This window comes from Pezoporus occidentalis, unplaced genomic scaffold (assembly GCF_034315485.1).
Source record: "Pezoporus occidentalis ecotype Australia unplaced genomic scaffold, CSIRO_AGI_Poc_V1 ctg81, whole genome shotgun sequence".
Taxonomy (NCBI): domain Eukaryota; kingdom Metazoa; phylum Chordata; class Aves; order Psittaciformes; family Psittacidae; genus Pezoporus; species Pezoporus occidentalis.
The window spans coordinates 8,039,888-8,059,627 of NW_026916170.1; the positions used below are offsets into that span (position 1 = coordinate 8,039,888).

General features: G+C 38.8%; 1 protein-coding gene across 12 annotated transcripts in view; it reads right to left on the reverse strand.

The window, feature by feature from the left end:
• Nucleotides 1-330: 330 nt before the first annotated feature.
• The window catches only part of SH3KBP1 (SH3 domain containing kinase binding protein 1), a 237,018-nt gene continuing 217,608 nt past the window's right edge, over nucleotides 331-19,740 (reverse strand). For all 12 annotated transcript variants that reach the window (XM_062603814.1, XM_062603809.1, XM_062603813.1 and 9 more), the window contains 5 exons: nucleotides 9,034-9,143; nucleotides 7,559-7,684; nucleotides 4,893-5,161; nucleotides 3,412-3,475; nucleotides 331-1,396 (listed from right to left, as the gene is read on the reverse strand). In XM_062603814.1, the coding sequence (XP_062459798.1) occupies nucleotides 1,355-1,396; nucleotides 3,412-3,475; nucleotides 4,893-5,161; nucleotides 7,559-7,684; nucleotides 9,034-9,143 (611 nt within the window). In that variant the 3' untranslated portion in view covers nucleotides 331-1,354. The remainder of the gene's footprint in view (nucleotides 1,397-3,411; nucleotides 3,476-4,892; nucleotides 5,162-7,558; nucleotides 7,685-9,033; nucleotides 9,144-19,740) is intronic.

Consider the following 19,740-nt stretch of genomic DNA (forward strand, 5'->3'; position numbering starts at 1 on the left):
TAAGATACTCCGTGGCTAGCAAGGAACACATGAAACCACACACAGAAAAACAGGAGACCTTATTTTGAAAGGATAAAAGCAAACAGAGAAACTGGAAGAAATGCGCATGGCAGGGGAGTTGGAACTAGATGATCTTAAAGTCCTTTCCAACTCTAAGTATTCTATGATTCTATGAAGCAAGCACCAGGTTCAATAAAATGATGAAAAGTATGTCCTGATGCAAAACCAGGACTATAAAGTGTATCAGTCTCTAAGTGTACAACATAATGTAACAAACAATACCAGGTAAACAGCAAGTGAAACAATGTCACACAACAGAGAACCTTGTGTATGAGATAATACAACTTTTTATTCACGTTTTATAGATTATTTTCATTTATTTTTGCTTTAATAATGCATATTCTGTTCACTCTGTGCAAAACTGGGGACAGACGCAGGCGTTAAAATCATCTAATGAAAATCAAGCGGAGATGAACATTCGAGTTGAGGGAGGGGCCCATCAAAGCCAGGAAAGCTAAAAAGCCACAGCTGCTCAAGACAAAGCTGCTTTCAGCTGCACCCTTTTGCCCTGCCACTTTGCACAAACCTGGCTCTCCTGACTGAGCAGCTGTACACTGAGAAGGTGTCCTCCGCCGGACACCAAGGACAGGAGTCGTCGTGGTAGCTACATTACGGAGACCTGACTTGTGACCGGCTCCAGTCAGTGTGTGGCAAAGAAAGGCACAAATCATTGCAAAGACCAGATTTCTGTTGGTTTGTTTCCTTCTTGTAAATACATTACTGTACACAATGTAAGTTTAAACTGTATTGGATTTGGGGACATAAAATTGCATATTTAACAGAACTTTAAAACCATAACAAAAAGTAGGCTGTTCTATCTTGAAGCAAAAATAATCCCTCCAGCCCCAACATTAACATTCATTCCTGGCTATATGCAGTAGAAACATTTTAAAATCTGTGACAAAAGACAATTAGAAACCAAAAGTCAAAATCATAAAGCTTGTAAACAGATAATCTGAAATACATTTTATTTATGGAAAAATATCATCAAAATAGTACCACTATGGACTAAACTGCCTGAGTTTTCATTTCATCTAGGATCTTGAAGTAGAGAGCCTTTAGCACAAGAGGATCAATTTCAGTCACGACTAGTGCTGCACAGCACTGCTTCAGGTGGAAGTTTTGTCCTCATTGTTGGTGGTTTTATTGTGCTATCAAAAACTGTTGTGCTAATCCTTCAGATAAAGGGATGTTGAGGCAATTCTTAAATCATTTGGCACAAAGTTATTTTGGCTGGGGCATAAATTTGAGTCTCAGTCATGAAGAATAATGCAATATTCCACCTATCAAGCATTCACTTTGATTGAAGAGCTTTCTTTATGTCATTAACTTCCATCTGAAAACAAACAAGTAAAAAAAATTGTGATGAAATTAGATGCCTTAGCAAGCTGAGGCACCATTTCTAGGTACTGATAAAAAAGCACATTCCATCTTGTCAGCAGGTGTTGAGTACAGGTTTTATACTATTCTTATTTCCAGAGATTTTACAAATTGAGGTGACCTTCTCAGCTGTGTAAGATGACCACTCATGGCTTTCTCCCCTCAGAGCTTGATACTGAATGTAACACAAGACCTTTCAAGCTCTTTAAATTACAATTTTTACAAGCCATGCAGCTCACTGCCAGGAATTACTTGCAGAATGAGCACTGTGTCCTTGCATCAGTTGCTGCACTTACACACAGCACAAGTAAACTCAATTGCCGACAATGAGCAGTGATAGCTGAGGACCAAAACCTACTGTCTCTCTCCCGTAGGGAATGGCAGTTGCCTTCTACACCCATCAAGCCTGCATCTAGGCACCTTAAAGGCTCTGATGGATGTACAGCCATGTGGTAAAAGGATGTGGCTGAAACCATCATCAGACCTAGCTGCACACTCAGCCTCTCTAACAGACCCTGGAAACCCTGAAGCAGGGGTATTAGATTTATTCAAACACACCTGTGACACTCAACTGTGGCCTATCATCAAGGCAGTTTTCTTTAATACACGGACTCCTAAACTAATTCAACTTGTGTTTCTTGAACTCTCACTTTCATGTAAAACTAATAATGCCACCTTGGCTAGCATCTGAACATCTACCAGTATATGCAACATCTGAACAGGAGTAAAAGCATTTTAGATCATAATTTTAAAACCATCAGTGCAGGTCTCTGTTTGCAGATGTAAAGCCAACCTTGTAGGTGGACTTTGAATAGTTTGGCCTTTTAGACTAAATCAGTAACTGTTATTAAAAATGTTCATTGGTTTTATCTGAATAAATGTCAGTTTTAGCCGAACATGTATTGTGTGTTCTTAGAAGCCATACTTCTATGTGGCTTCATGCATAAAGCCCATTAGGCAGCCCCAGAGCACAGGTATTGATGGTTCCCAATTCTGTTACTCTTTGGCATATTCCCAAGTAGTTTACTGAGTGGAAACAGCCCAGTGAAATTACAATTTGATTTTCTACCCTGAGAACAAAGAAAAAGTACAGTTGACCTATAACATAAAAATATAAAATATAATCAATACTAAACCACTTATAAAGAGACTAGAACAGAATAGAATAGGACTATTTCAGTTGCCAAGGACCTACAAGGATCTTCTAGTCCAACTGCCTGACCACTTCAGCACTGATCAAGTTAAAGCATGTTATTAAGGGCTTTGTCCAAATCACTCTCCAAAACCCAGAAAAGCAGTTTCATCACCACTCCATATTGAAGCAGTGCAGTCAATAACACTAGCAAAGGTTTGGCTCCGTGACTCTCACACAAGCAGGGCAGCATGCTGTCTGGCAAATGATTAAGCCAGCATGACAACATCTAGAGCCAAGGTACAATACAAATGATAGTAGCAATAACTGGGGTCTTAATTAGAGCACCTTCTTTTATATTGTTTAGGATGCTTTCGTAAAGACAACCTGAGTACAATCTGTAAAGCAGACATAAAAATCTTGCTATATGAAATAATGTTCCAAGCATATCAACACTAAAACAAGCCTACTACAAAAGAGAAAGCTTTGGGAGAGAGCAAGTGATTTAAAGAGACATGATTTCACTCGTGAAAATATCAAACCATTAAAACTGAGACTAAAAAAATTAATAGTTTGAATCCTATATTGCATTTATTTATTTTTTTTTAATTTCTCTCCTTGTGCTGATAAATTTTTAGATAATTAGGCTTTTCAGTAAGAACCCAGTACTGTGATATATATGACACCGACTGGCAACACTATGAAGGGAACAGGTATGTCCCTTTCAGAAATGTTAGTATCATCTGATTCAACTAGAACCTAGCAGAGTTTTGTGTCCCATACCTGAGGCTAAATCAAAGCTGCCAATACTTTCATAACATTATTAATAATTTAAGTACCTGCAATCGTAGACGGATCTTCTTTTCTTCATCCAGCTCAGATAGCAACTGTTTAATTTCTTTTCTGTTAAAAGAATGCAAAAAAAGAAAAAAAAAGTTTGGAATGGTAATGATTAAACTAGCAAAATACAAAAGGTAACCTCTTAGAGTCATATTTTCCCTTCTTTACTAGTTACCTTTTTTCTTCTGGACAACTAGCTAAAGTCAGCACGTTCTTGTATACTATGTGTTATATCACAGACTCTATAAAAAGACGCGTCCCATACAGTGTCATGATTAATACGTTTCCTCCCTGCATCCACAGACTTTGTTCTGGACTAGTTGTTATCAACACTGTATCTGCACCCAGTTGTCTTTTTTCCCTACAAAATATAGACGGATTTGCTGTTGGTGGGTTATTTGGAACTGGTAACACATATCCTGTCCATGCTATCACATATTTAAGCTACTTATAAGCTGTTTATGACAGCAATAAAAATGTAACCTTCAACTTAATTTATAAGACTTAATGATCCCTAATATGGATTTGCTGTCATCCTTCTTTGTCCGGAAGGGGAACACAGCTATTTGAAGCAGACATTTCATGTTCCCACTGAGTGATCTCACCTTGAACTGAAATCAGCAGGTGGAAGCAGCCCATACAAGAAAGCCTGTGAAGACCAGAGGACCAAGAGCCAGCATTAGAGGTAAAGCTGTGGGGTTTCCTGGCTCCATACAGCTTCAACCAGGCCCTCCTGCATCTCTTCCCAAACTCCCCACACGTCTCTGTTAGCCACAGCCTGTGCATGCTGCTTTCCCTTTACTTTCTCCTGCCTGGGCTACGCACAACTGACAATGAAAGTGAAGGTTTAGCTTCCAAAATATTTAATATTCTCAGGAACAGGAAAAGCTACATGCCAGCCCCAGTTTCTCCTAAGAAATTAGCATCTTAGAGAAAATAAAGATGCCCAACACTAAAATAGTAAGATTCAGGCTCATAAACACAAAGGTCTTCTAATGTCCTAATTTAATTACTTCTTTTGTAATATGAGCTTTCTGGGAAAACATGCTAACAGTCAAACAACAAATTGATTCAATAATTATAGGAACTTTTTATTATACTAATACTAATTTATTATTCTAATTTGCATTACAACAAAAACAAATGCACCCCTTTTTAATATCAGTGCATATGAGTTTCCAAATAGTTACTGGCAAATAACCTTATTCACTGCTTACCACTTGTAACTTAATTTTTTCAGCACCCCATAAACATCTGCTTATGTCATAACACAGGGAAAAAAAGCTGTTACAGATGGATAGTGGCAGTCTTTTTTCCTGAGATTCACACCGCTGAATGTGTTCTATCAGACAAAAATCACCCCCAAACAGCAAGGCAAGCTGTGCAGCATAACTTACATGAAGGCAAGCTCAAGAAGAAACTGCCACCATCATGCATCAACAGACGCATCCCACCTACAGCTGTTATTTGCAGTGCTTACTTTTGCTGGTCTTTCATAGTTTCAATGATGGTTCTTAGCTCCTTAATTTGTGTTCTCAGCTCCTCCAGGGTAGTCTGACCTTGGCTCAAGTACTCAGTCTTTGGCTTTCCTTCAGTACCGAACAGGGACGGGGAATTCGGCCTGTGGCTTGTTCCCATAGCAATTGAGTGAAATCCAGGTGACGGTGAAGGAGATAGTGATGGTTGTATAATACAGCCAGAAGTCAAAACTCCTGGTTTTGGAGGCAAGGAATTTTTATTATCAGACACCTGCAACAAAAAGAATAACACCTAATGTCTGGAGAAGGCTTTATGAAAATCAGACCATTAGGCAAATAAGTGTTTTGCTGCCCTTCAATAATGTTGAAAGTCCATAGTCAAACATGGACAGTTTTGGCCACACAATGATAAATATAACAATTAGTCATTATCTTTGTACATGTACATCAGAAGGGGTATAGCTGGGATGCAGAAGTTCAGGTAGCTTCAGTAAGGCTTTCCACAGTTGCTACAACCAGTCAGTAAAAGTGTTTCTGAGATCTCAGACCTAGCAGTGAAAAGAACCAGGGATGGATGCTCAGAGTTTCCCACAGACATTTCTGAGAACACACCTACATCCATGGATGTCTCCTGCAGAGCTCAAAACTACATGGCCAAGAATCCAAGTTGTATTTTTCTGCAGATTAAATTTATGATTGTCAACTAACAAGTGAAGTTATCTTCAACACCTAATGTTTTATAAAAATTAAAAAATTTGTTACATGTCACTCTTATTGTTATGAAAATACCAAAATATTCTGTAAGCTTGCTAACTGGTATGATACAAAAAGTAAAACAAAATCCCATGGCTTCAGAATGTTAATATATTAATAAGAAATAAATGTACTGTACTGTCCTCTGTTTGCTGAAGCTTCTGTGAATCCTCATACCTACCAATGTCTTTTTGTTCCTCCAAGGACTTAACAGAAAAATGCAGATTTAACCTAGTTACCTTGGAACCAGGTGCCTGGCTCATAAGGATCCCCTACTTCTTGAACTGCAATCCAGTGCTCTACTTATTAGACAAGGTACAGAAAAATCTGAAGTCCATGACTTTACCAGATATGACCAGCTACTTCACTGCATACACAGAACAGTGTAGAAGTGCAGTTATCACAATGTCAAGTAAGGTGAATCTTAATTATTTATCATGTTGCTATTTGGCAATGCTAAAGTGTGCATTATATGACAGCTACCAGGAGTATCTGAAAATCTGATTTGGCCAAGAGTAAGAAAAAGCATGAGGCAACCCTCCAACTCTATCTTGGGCAAAGAGATACTGAAGTTGAGTGGCAAAGAAGTTAATCTATCGAGAAAAAATTGTATGGAAATGGAAGGAGACATTAAAAGTAAGGACTTGGGGACTGGGGCAGTGGCATTAGCTGGATAAAGTAACTGAAAGAAAAGTAGTTGGTCAGATGGAAATTAGGAGAAAGTGTGATGGGAAAGGAAGAACAGGATCCTCTGAGATTCTGATTCCCCACTACAGGAGCATGATTGAGCACAGAACCTGTCCCAGGCAAGCACTGCATAAAAAGGTGTCCTGCAGAAATGAAAATGGTGTTATAATCACAAGAAAGCTGAATCACTCCAGAGGCTTGAATGCTTGACTTCATGACCTTAATGATTCTCTTTTAACATTTTATATATATGTGTGCATGTTTGAGAGCCTATAAATGGATTGTTCATGGATAATAATCTTTATATCAGTAGATGCAAGTTTCCTTTTCACTGAAAAGAGATGTCAGGCTGAGCTTGAGCCCAGAGCAAGTGAGAAAGGCACAACTGGAGTCAGCCACACTGAACACCTTATTCCAGAGCTTAACTGGTATCGACATTAAAGCCTCAAGCAGCTATTTTCTGATAGCAGTCATCTTGTTTTACAGGAAGATCATCTACATCCTTGGCACAAACATACAATTTACAAATGTTGGCCCAAGAGTATTCCTTAATGCAGATGCTCCCAGAAGAGGGAGCTATATAGCAAAACATTATCCTTATAATTTCATCACAGAAGTGCCTTGATTTGAAAGATGACTCCATCTTTCAAATACTTCTATTATACTATTATAATGTATTACTTGTATTATTAAAGATATCCTTATGTACTAAAAAATAGCTCCAACCTCTAAAGCCTGATATACCCACTCTTTCTGTAATCGATTATCCTAGTTTTCTGCCAAAATACAGTACGAATGGCACAAGCCTATAAAATGAATACAATTATATCAGTATAAAAAGTGATCATACTTGCAAATTTCAATTCATGTACTATCAGAGTGGGTCAAAGAGTTGTATTTGCTTATAAACTCTTCTAATGTAAACTGAATTTACAGCTGCCCTGAAAGGCCTGTGTTTCTAAAATTTATTTCCCTAGCTTCTCTCATTCTGTGCAACGTATGTACACTAGAAGGGTTTTTTTCACAGTATGGCTATGGAGACATTTGAACTCTGCAATTCACTCCAGACATAGAACAAACTTTAGTAACCTTTACCATTTCAAGCTTCTTTAAAGGCCAGTTACCAGGTGACTGTTGATTTAAAATTTGAAAATAAGTATTTTAATACAGTTTTAAAAAATGAATATGCACATGATAAGGTTAAGCAGACACTTTCCAATTCACTTACTTGTGATATTGTAACAGTTCTTGATTTCCTTGACACTTCAATAGTTTTCTGAGTAATGGAAATATGCTCCTCCTTCTCTTCTTCAGGACTTGGGGAGTCAAAGAAATCAGGGCTTGAAAGGGATGACTAGGTAAACAAACACACACACCACAAGAAAGGGAAAAAAAAAAAGAAAAAAAGCAGGTATTTTCACTGTGCGATAATTTGACAAAGGAAGAAGAAGAGCATTACGTGAGGACATTTTTATTTTATTCTTTTTTTAGTTATCATTTTCAAAGTAATAAAACCAGGACTCTTTCTCTTCCCACCCTTCTTTTTTACATGCTATTTGCAAGGCTAGAATGCTTTCAAAGCATTCATGAAATAAGATACACTTAAGACTTGAATCCACCATTAATTTACATCTTTGCATTGCGTTATGTTGTAAGAAGAAAACACATTCCTGTCCATAAGAACAGCTTATTTAGCTAGGACACTGAGCACTGTGCTGTGGGGATGCCAACTCTGCCACTTGGGCAGCTCTGCCATGGCTTTGTTCAGTGCAGGTCTCACTCTGCTGCTCTTCAAAGGACCCATGCTGCTGCCCACGCACACTGCTGGTGCTGCAGGGCTGCCTTATTCATGGCCTCTGTAAAAGTACAAACAGGGAAGGTTTTTTCCACCCCTTGTTCCTCTCCCCGGAGATTTGACAGGGGAAGAAAAACCTTTTCAGCCATCTTTTATGTTTCTGTATTTATGTACATAGTCAATTTGAAAGATTTCTTTTACACATTCTATCAGTTTCACAATAATCCTTTTTGTTTCCCTCCACTTTTGCTTCAGCAACATGAACATGGGCAACCATAAGTAGCCGCTGTCATTCTGATATCCAGAATGCAAAAAAGCACAGAAATGAACAAACCCCAAAGAAGATGACACTAAAAAAACTAAGCAATGGTTTCTCAAGTATGGTTTATGAGATCAATTTGTCCAAAGACACATATTAAAGTGTGAAATTTAAATCACCGTTATATGTATGATTGTGAGCTTAATGTGAAGAGACATGATGGCTCAAGGAGAGCTGTCAAAGGCTGAAATGGTCTGTTTGTGCTCAAAATCTACTAAACGTCCTAAAGAAACCAAAGGAATTGCTTCTTTTGAGAATCACTTTCAAAATCCTTAATACTTAGCACAAACCAGTTTATTTCACAGATTTTTAGAAAGGACTTTTCTGGCCTCAGTCATGGCTGGCAAGGAATACTTGGCAGCACCCAAATAAGGGGTTACAAATCTTATAAGGGAGGGAATGTTTTAAACATCAGTATTCAGAACACTCAGCTTTTCAACACTAATTTTCCTGAGCTGCATTTCTCTGCCTCACTGTATGTGTGCAGGAATGGCTGTGGAAATGTAGTAAAACACCAGGGAATGCAAATGGGGAGAGGGGTGAAAAATCAGAAAAAAATATTTTTAAGAGAAATGGAAAATTAACTTACAGATGTGAGAGACTGGGAGGGTGGTCGCCTGCCAGTAGCTTTTGGTCTAGTTGTAGTTGGATGATTAAGCTTCTCAGCAATTGGTATTACAGAGTCAAAACCTTCCAAGTCTTAAAAATAAAACAGAATTGAATAGGTTTTCTGGAAACTGTCCTCAAAGGGAAAGAATCACAATTTTTTTTTTCTAATTTCAAAGAAATCAAATCCCATTTTCTCCACTGTGTCACAGTGTTCTGCACATGTTTAGCCACCTGGATGACACTAAAAACCTGGAAGTCAAAGGTGGCTGTAATCCAGTCACCCTTACTATGCAAATTTACCCTTCCCTCTCAAACACAATAAAGCAGAGGGAGAATGTGTAGAGGAGCCTTTGGCTTTATTTTCATTGTAGTGAAAGCTAAATGACATGGGTTGTATGGCTTGAAATAAACAGTTTCAAAATTTCCATCTTGCTACTAAAGGGCTTAATATTTTTTTTTCTTGAATAATTGGAGAGGTAAGACAGTGCACACATCTCAAGAACTGTACTGTCAGTGCTGCATCTGCAGCAACTGCTTAGGGGAGCACAGAATGAGAATGAACTAGCTGTAAGTGATCTGTAGGTTCCTGCAGGAAGCATAGTTTCTAGTAGCTATAGGTGAGAAGATTATCTCCCTCCTGTAGGCCAGGGGTTATGGTAAGTAAAAACTCCAACAGGCTCCTGAAGTGGTACAGAGCCCAGGAAAAATAGGTCTGCTCAAACGCAGTATCAACTGTCTTCATACTTAGTGAAAGGCACTAGGGAACTGTTTACTGAATCCAGCCACGTGGTAGCATGTTTACGTGAAAGAAAGATGTGAAGGTTGAAGGAATACCACAGCTTGTGATTACGTGCCTGAATCAAATGGCTTAACACCATTCATCTATTTTTATGGGTTATATCAGTTTCACTCACCTCCATTTCAAAATACCCTACTGCATATGTTAAGCAGAAATGAGTCAGAAAACCTGCAAGAGGCACTTTAGACAACAGATATAAAAATTCTGTAAAATTACTTTCAGACATTAATCAAATACTGGAATAATATTCATTATTCAGAGACTGTTTTTCATTGCACGCATGTAGGAAGAAATAGCTTTTAATAGTTATATATACTGCACACTTAATTTTCAGAACTGTGATAGAACAATGAATCTCTGAAGATCCAGCCATATTACAACCATTGTACAAAATTACACAATGGAAAGACGAATGAATTAATAGGCCTGTAAAAGAAGTTATGTGTGCTGAAGGACACAAGCTGATTCCAAGTACTCATGATTTGGCAGCTAGGAAGCAAAGGGGATCAGACATTCCTTATTCAGCAATATTCTTCCATTTCTGGGAGATAAAAAAAGAAAGAGACCTCTTTCAATAGCCCTGAAATAGACTAAGGTTATTCACCTCCAAGTACAGCTCTATTTTTGGAGCAACTCTTCTTACATATAACAAGTGACCCCACTGTCCTCTACCAGGTATTTCTCTCATTGCTTTTTTGCTGACTGTTGCAACCTACATGCAAAGGTAGGTCGCCCAGTCTGTCAAGGGAAATTTGGCAATGCAAAGACAAACCTATCAGGTAAGGCTGCAGTGCTTTTAAAGTAAAAATGAGCTAACATTAGCAGACAGCACAAAACCTATCTGTAGTCCAAAAAAAAAAATGCAACTGTAAGAGCTAGTTTCCAGTAATATCCAGTTTGAAGCTGATGTGTGAGATAGCTAAATGACTTGCTTAAGATCACAAAGCAAATCAGTGATGTATTTTAATAGTCCTTATTTTTGCCAATGTGTTACTTTGTTAAGTTGCACAGCAAGAATATATTGCCACCAAAAATATACACCTGCTTATAAAGATATGAAGCTCACATACATAAATACAAGTGGAGATTGAAGCAATCCTTCCACTTCTCCCAGCCACTCTTTCTCACCTGTGTTTACTACATTTTTTTCCTGAGCTAGTTTTAATCCAGCTCATTTTCCAACAGCAGGTGTACAGCCACCAAAACACCCACACTGAAGGAAGGATCAGTATCAGTACCAGAGGAGTGATACCAGCTGCTAAAAACTGAGACGAAGAGCAGACTACTGCTTTGAGGGGCAGCAAATGGCTGAAGTTATCTTGGAGCCTAGGAAGGCTCCAGTGCATGACTTCCCTCTCTCTGTATTGCTGCTTCTGTGGTAAGCACCACTGTCCCTTCCTCTGTTCCTACGAAAGATAAGCATCTATACCAATATGGAAAACAATCAATGAAAAAAACAGTGAAGGCATTAATTCAATGTGTTTCTTTGGCTTAAATAAACTAATAATTACCTAGAATTCTATGTTTGATCAGAATAATCAAATGTTCATGCACAAATTGTAAAATACATTTATGAACAGAGTGTATGCATTTGTGTCCTTGAGATCCATAAGCACTTGCAGATAAAATTTTATGCTCCACACATTTTATTAATACCATGAAAGATAAGCATTTCTATGCAAAGTTTCTAGTATCAAGAAATATTAGGAATCTTCATTTTTTTCCTAGGTAGAGGAAAAAAAAAAAAAAAAAAGCTAGAAAAATAAACACATGCAGCCTGTACCTGTCCTGAAATCAAAAAAAAATGAAAAGAGCAGAACAGAGGTCGGAAAGGTTCCACAGGTAGAATCTGCTGCCAAACTAGTGAAATCACAGCCATTCAGCTGATACTATAAATGAAAATCTATTTAAGTGTGAGGGACAACACTTGGTACAATGTTAAAATAGTAAATCCACTTCCAGTACTTCCATACACCCTTTACTCTCCAGTTTGTTCTCGCTATTTAGATGTACTTCTCACTCTTGAATCCACTCTGCACCTGAGGCTATCACCATCTTCCACGGTCATTCAGGAAAATTACCATCTAGTAAACTGGTAACTAGTAAAATGAGAAACAAAACCACCCAAGAGACTTTTGCTTTACTCTCATTTATATTCTAAATTCAATAATGAATTCACTCATACTGGTTATTCCATTATTTTTTGCTGATGGAAAGCAAGGTTATACGGCTGTGGCTATATTATACTCCCTGAGGTCATTAAATGCAGATATCTGATTTTAGCTTGTATTTCTGTAGCTATCAGAAACCAGGAACTTTCATTTGCATACTAAATGTAAAACCATCCAGCTTGAGCTGGACCAAATGGAGCCATTAAAAATAAAGTGCGGTCTACTGTATTTACAGCCATGCTAACTGCCAGTAATGCAGCAGCAACACCCAACAGACCTGAACTCGGCCCTAGTCCAGCAGTGTTTACTAGTTAAAAACAGTAGGGAAAGCTCTGTTGAACACATAGAACATAGAGGGCACCCATCGATTAACAATGCCGCTCCCTAAGCAAAAGGTAGTTGATATTTGTTGGATTTCTGTATCACTTACTACTTCTGTGGTTTACAAGCAATTATAGACCAAGTCTTCCAGAATCTCTTGGAAGGAGCATTTCCTACCCTGCTTTACAGAGAGAATGGAGCATCGGAGAGGACTGGATCCTGGTCCAAAACATGCTGAACACCACCTCCATGAAATGCAGAAAGGAGGCTGCTGTGATGGTAATCTGGTCTTGTAGCTAAGTAGGTGAGGCTTGTTTAGTTGGAGAAGCAAAAAGAGGCACAGAAGCCTGCAGAAGTACAGGGAGTGGGGAAGGGAGTGCACACAATAAAGTAGACAGCTATTGGTTAATCCTTGTTATGGGTGGAAACAGGCTCTGCAGTGCACACATGTGGCTGCTGTACAAAACCTGGAAAACATCAATTTAAACACTGTTCAACATGAGGGGAGACAAGGGGTGGCCGTGAGGGGTGAAGGGTGGTCGTGAGGGGAGATCATGATGAGAAAAGGGCAGCCACAAGGGAAGACTACAAAGGACAAGGAGGGGCAGCCATGAAGGAAGATTGTGAGGGGACAAAAGGGGTGGCCATGAGGGGAGATGAAAAGTGGCCATGAGAGAAATCCTGAGGGGAGAGTAGGAGCACCCATGAGGGAAGACTGCGAGGGTAAAGAAGTGGTGGCCATGAGGGGAGATAATGAGGGGAAAGGAGGGGTGGCCATGAGGAGTGAAGGGCAGTCGTGAAGGGAAGAGGAAGGGCAGTGATGACAGAAGATCATGAGGGAAGATTGTGAGGGGAAAGGATGGGCAGTCACAAAGGGAGATCATGAGGGGAGAGGAGGGGTGGCCATGAGGGAAGATCATAAAGGCAAAGGAGGGGTAGCCATGGAGGGAGACTGAGGGGAAAGGAAGAGCAGCCACAAGGGAAGATCATGAGGGGAAAGGAAGGGTGGCCATGAGGGAAGATCATGAGGGGAGACAAGTGGTGTCCATGAGGGACCATGGCGGCCATGAGGGGAGTTTGTGAAGGGAAAGGAGGGGCTGCCATGAGGGGAGATGAGCAGTGGTCATGACGGGAGATTGTGAGGCGAAAGAAGGAGAGGCCATGAGGGCCGATCATGAGGGGAGACAAGGGGTGGCCATGAGAGGTGAGGGGCTGTTGTGAGGGGAGATCATGAGGGGAGAGGAAGGGTGGCCATGAGGGAAGATCATGAGGGGAAAGTAGGGGCACTCATGAGGGGAGATCATGACTGGAGAGGGGGGGTTGGCTGTGAGCAGAGATCATGAGCAGAGAGCAAGGGCAGCCATGGGATGTGAGGAGTGGCCATGAGAGGCGAGGGGCAGCCATGAAGGAAGATCATGAGGAAACATCATGAGCAGAGAGCAGAGGCAGCCATGGGGTGTGAGGGGTGGCCATGGGTGGTAGGTGTGGCAGCTATACAGTGTGGGCCACTGTGGGTGCAGATGAGGGGTGGCTGTGAGTGGAGATCATGAGTGGCAGCCATAAGAGGAGATCTTGAGGGGAGATCAGTTTGACCTTTGTGACATGGTTTAGTGGTGGGTTTGGCAGTCCTGGGGTAAAAATTGGACTTGATGATCTTAAAGGTCTTTTTCAACCTACTTGATTCTATGATTCTATAAATAGATACATTCATCGTTATTACAGTCTCACTGATCAAGCAAGTAATTCATGACGTAATTCATGACATGGTAAGAAAGATAGAGTAATTCTAATATAGTAATGCAGTATACAAGAAAATGTCTGACTTACTGAGCAAACATACTTAACGAATATGAAACATGTTAGCTGTGCAAGAATTATTCCCTGGTATTCTTCCAAGCCAGTTAAGAATAGGATATTTTTCCCCATTGCTGTGTTCATTTGGAAAGATAGTCATTTAAAGCGTGATGATGATGGTTTTAAAAGCATGCCCAGATCCAAGAAAACAATTATTTAAGAAAAACATTCTTGGCTCATTAGACTTGTATCTTCCTGGAAAATAACCTTCAACCTCTCTCCCTATCAAGAAAAAAAAACCCAGACAGAAAAAGCTAAATGGTAATGCTTCCTTCCTTCCCCATTTTTGACCCCGCATTTGCAATTCTGGCATAAAATGTGACCAGGCCTTCACTTTATCTTACATTTAGGTGGGGTTTTTTTTAGTCTTTGGGCAGCAAAGTGATTTATACATAATGAAGACAGAAAGTTTTTTGAATTAGCAGAGAGATTTCACATTGAGAAAACTGAAATAGAAACTGATGGATAATAGAATCAATGCATTCAGAAAGCTAACAGTGAGGTTTCATAGAACAGGAATTCAGCAGGGCTGCAAGAAATGAGGCAAAGGTGGCATTCAATTAATTTAAAGATAATAATGTCACAAAAGCCAGAGGTAGATTTCATTTCAAAATCATCTTCAATACATTCAAAAGATTAACAACAGGCTTGGGAAATAGTGTGTATATATATATATGGTCTAAATCCAATAATCTTGAAAGTGATCAAATGAGAGAGATATGGCAGATGAAACCTGCATTAATGTCTGTTCAATATATAGCACTAATTAACTATTAACCATGCTGAATATTACTGTAAGTTTTCAGGAGACCACAATTATTTTAACTACTTCAAGCACCCAGATTCTGCTACTCCCTTAATGCTGAATAGCATTGTACACTTCAAGAAATACAGCCATGCTCCCAGCCAGGGTCAGATCAGCAGAATCTCATCCATAATGAACTGCAGACTTTTTAATATTTGTGTAATGGACTTTCAGTAGGAGAGGTCCCTGGATACAGGGTTACTGTGTTCAGGAGCATAACAGCAATGAGCCAGGGAGTCCTGCCCACATGGCTCCTTCCCTTGGAAGGGAAACAGCTTAGCTCATCTGGCTTCTCAGGACAATCACTGGACAGCTACCTTTCCTGAAGTACATATAAATAATTCCTTTTCAGTCCTAACTTTTATGGTTTTAATAGCTGAATGTAGGAAGCTGCCATAATGAGCTTTGCTAACCACCTGCCAGTGCCCTCATAAGGATTTTATTTTTAACAATTCAGAAGATGCCAAGAAAGAACTGAAAGGTCAAGAAAACTGAGCTAGAAGAAATGGATATGCTGTTTCCATGCACCTCAACTTGTCACACATGGAGAACGGTTTAAATTTCTGGTTTACTGGCTCTTTTTGGACCCTCTGGGGCACGAGACCTAATTATTTTATGTATATAAACCATTAACATAAACCTGATACATTAACATATCCCAATATTTACAATTCACAACTATGTTTATGGGTACTTTTGATACACTGGCATAAATATTACCAATTAACCCAGTTAGGCAACTCTGTTCCTTTGCTTCACTCTATTAAACTTAGCATAAACAGCAGCATAGAAAGAAATAACTGCTTAGGCAGACTTCAGTCTTCATTATAAAAGTCACATTTTGTCCTCCAACTCTTACACTTAGCAGTATTTTCTTTTTTCCAACTTTTATTCTGTGCCTTCAGGCAAAATCATTATAGTGTCTCACAGTATAACAGTCTATGAGTTAAAGACAAACCTGCTCCATTCTACAGCCTTAAACTGGAAATATTCCCCATCTTTTTCCCTAGTGTGGCCCAAATCTTATTAGATCACTTTTTTCTTCCAAAGGTGCAGTGATCACCTCTCTGGACAAATATGAGCATGTTACAGCTCTAGAAGAACTACCAACACAGTTCAAGGAAACAAGATATACTGAAGATTTTTTTATTATTTGTTTATTCGATATTTTCAAGTAGGGGATTTTTAGCCACCTTTCGAGGGAAGTTAGCACCAGCCTTAGAAAGAAAGACAAAAAGAGTATGGCTACTAATGTGGATTCGGCCAATACCCCATGATCCACCAGCAAATGCTCTGAAGATTAAAGTCTGAAGAAATGCTGGAAATTGGACTCATGTTAACCAGTTTTCAAAGAATCTCCTAAGAAAACTCATACCAACACTATATGTTTAAGCAGGAATCAATGAAGGCATATGTGCCTTATGTTAGCACTGATAAAGATTATTAACTGCTTTCATAAATACTATGCAAAATGTGTAAAGAGGCAGGAAAATTATGGAAAAGATGTGTCTGCTTGGCTCTGTGTGGGAAGCGCCTGTGCAGCTCAGTCTTTTTGCAAAGCACTGAAACTGCTTCTCCTGTGGATTAACTGAGCATTACCACAGCAGATTTTCTATTTTTATTTCTTTGTGGCTTATTCTTCAAATCACTCAGCTATATCCATATGATTTTAAGTGTTAGATGATTCCAAAGCAAGCCTATTTCAGAAAGACAAGACTTGTTTCACCACTGGATTCCAAAGTGTGCATGTATATATATAGTTAAAATCCTCACTTGCAGAAATAATACCAAAAATTAATTGGCATAATTCAGTAATTTTTTGGAAGGATTAGTTTTTGATCTAGTAAGCTATTATATGTGCTAGATGTTTCTGTCATTACCCTGGCCCTCAGATGTAACAATATGTTGTGAAATTAAAAAAAAAAATCAAGTTAGGCAATAAGGCATGAATTTAAGATGTTGAAATCAATGTAATCCTACATAAGGAGTACTATTCTGTTGGTAGAACGGGGCTTCAGTGTAGCTTATGTTGCTATAGAAGCCTTTTAAACTAAGCTCAAAAGCCCCTGTCAGTCCAGAGCAGTCACTGGTACATGAGATATAACAACGGGTGCAACAACTGGGATTTAACCATAGCAATAGTGCAGATAAAGTCTTGGGTGACACAACCATGCACTTTCCACTGAAAGCCAGTGAGTGCTCTTCAGATTTCTATGTTTTGTTTTGTTTTATCTCTTTCAGACTAGAGAACCACCCTAGCATGTCACTGAATGTTTTTTTGCTTTGTAACATGTAAGGACATCATAATGAAATATATGCACTAAACTTTGCAATGACACCATCTGTCTGTAAGAATAGGTTAATGAAACCACAGCATTGACAAACTGTGTGGATGTCATGTCCACTGCTAAAATTTCTTATGGTACAATAATAAATTATAATGATTTCTAATTTCAATGCTACGGTGATTTTCTGTCACAGTACACTCAGGTTCAACTTTTAATTAAAAAAAAAGCTATAATAGCCATGTATATAATAGGTGTTCTACAAAATACTTCTTCTTGTATTTGCTTGCTAGATATTGTCAACTAAAGCAAAGACAGGACAGAAAAGAAATGGAGAAAAAAAGTGCCTTACCCTCATGAAATGAAGAAGAGTTACCCATGGCAAAGAGTTGTAAATAGGAAAAGTTGGATGAAAGATGTGTGGAAAGAAAAGTAAAGGCATCACTGAAAACAGGGAAAAAAAAAAAGAAGTGAGGAGGAATAGGGAATGGTTCCTCTTAATATATTCTGAAGGCTAGTTTTTCAATGTTTTTTGTAAGGATTGTGGAAAGAAGCAAAGGCATGAGCAACAGTGGTAACAGCTGCCATTATATCTATAATCAGCAGAGATGTTGCTGAACAGGAATTGCTCTTGTCAGAACAGATTGCAAAATCGTAATCAGCTCTGTATTATCATCAAGAAATTTAAATGTCAAGTCACAACTCTGCAGAACATGCTAGTGAAATCAAGTCATGTGCTAACATCTACATAAAAATAACTTTTCATATATGCAACTGACAGAATGCTATGTACAGTATCACACATCACCTCAGCATTTGTGACTTTCCTGATTGGTAAAGCTGGGTTAGAACATTTTTAAAGGTGTTTTTAAAGGTGTGGGGTTTTCTATTTAGACAACACTGATTCACTGCTGTAATATTACTTAGAAAAGAAATAGAAAAATGCCATTTCTGAAACATGCAATGTTTAATACACTGATCTAGAACTGGAGACCTAGACAGAACACAAGTTTTGAACCTGAATTCCCCAATTCACCTCTGCATATTGCTTCTCAATCATCGATGGAATTACTGATTTTGTTGTTGCTGATCACTTGTTTATTTCCAGGGAGATTGCATATGGAAGGACCCTCTACCTTTTCCTCCCTTACCAAAAAAGTTTTGGTCTCACCATGATAAAAGAAAAAGAACCAACTTAGAAATCCTTAAAAATGGTTTTATGGGATGGCAAAGTAGTCTCCATCCAACTATTGTATGGTTTGCTTTTATAACCAAAACTCTATGCAGTGCTTTTGTACGCCTCTGCTTTGAGCGAAAGAACAAGAGCTTTAGACTAGCTAGGGAGCTAAGAAAGTGACAACCATTATCCAGCTTAACATCACCAGTGCACAAAAGGCAGGAGAGTTCTGTAGTGTTCATTTTCAGTCCATGATTCACCACCAGTAATAGGCATAAGCATGGAAGAGGGCAAGGCAACTTGCAGCTAATTGCTGCTTTTTCCTCTGTCCCCCCAAGAGCTCTAAAAGCCCAGGAATGGCACTGGAGCTAATGGCGAAATAAAGAGGATCCCAGTAACCGGAATGGTTGTACACCTGAGCTGCTGCAAAGGCTATTTAACTTTGATTTTCTTCAAAGGCTACTGCTAAGCTCCACCTTGTCTGTCACAGAGGCCCACTCTAATTCCTTGTGTAAATTTGGATTGATGAAAAGACATCAAATGATAGATTTAATCAGATCCATTTTTTACAAGAAGGATGAATCTCAGAGAAGCTGAGCCTGTCCTACCAAAAGTACACAACACTGGGCAACACCAGTAACATATATCATAGTTAAGTATTATATGGACTCACTGCCTGAGGCATCAGTATTTTGGAATACACTGGACAACTCACTCATTTATGATTTTTACTAATAACTCATTTTAGCCACATGATTTCTCCAACCCATTGTTCTCTTTGTAAATAAATCATAAATCTAACACATTTATCATAACTCTTTCCAATTACTCTGCCCCATAAACTGTCCTGAACTCCAAACCTTCTCTCATAGTAAAAGACATTAATCCACTGTGAATTGCTCTGGCTTATTAAGTTCTCGTTTATTGCTCTACCCTCTTTTAAAAGGCTGTTTATTTCTTTAACAATATTTTACATGAACCATCAAAAGCTTTCTGAAAATTTATATCATTTATGATCTTTGTGCTCACTTTCATTCCAAAATCATGATTTATTTCTTTTTTTCTTTTAATGAGTTGTCCAACAGGCTAGAACAACATGATTTGCCCTTGTAAATGCCATTCTGGTTTGACCCTATCAAGTTATACTTATTTAAGTGTTCACACTATTTCAGCCTTGGGCTCAACAGGTTCCCCTTGTTAGTGGTAAAAGGAGGTCACCAGCCAAACCCTTTGCAACATGTTGTGTCTGTGGTTTGGTTTATGGAGTCTTGTTGG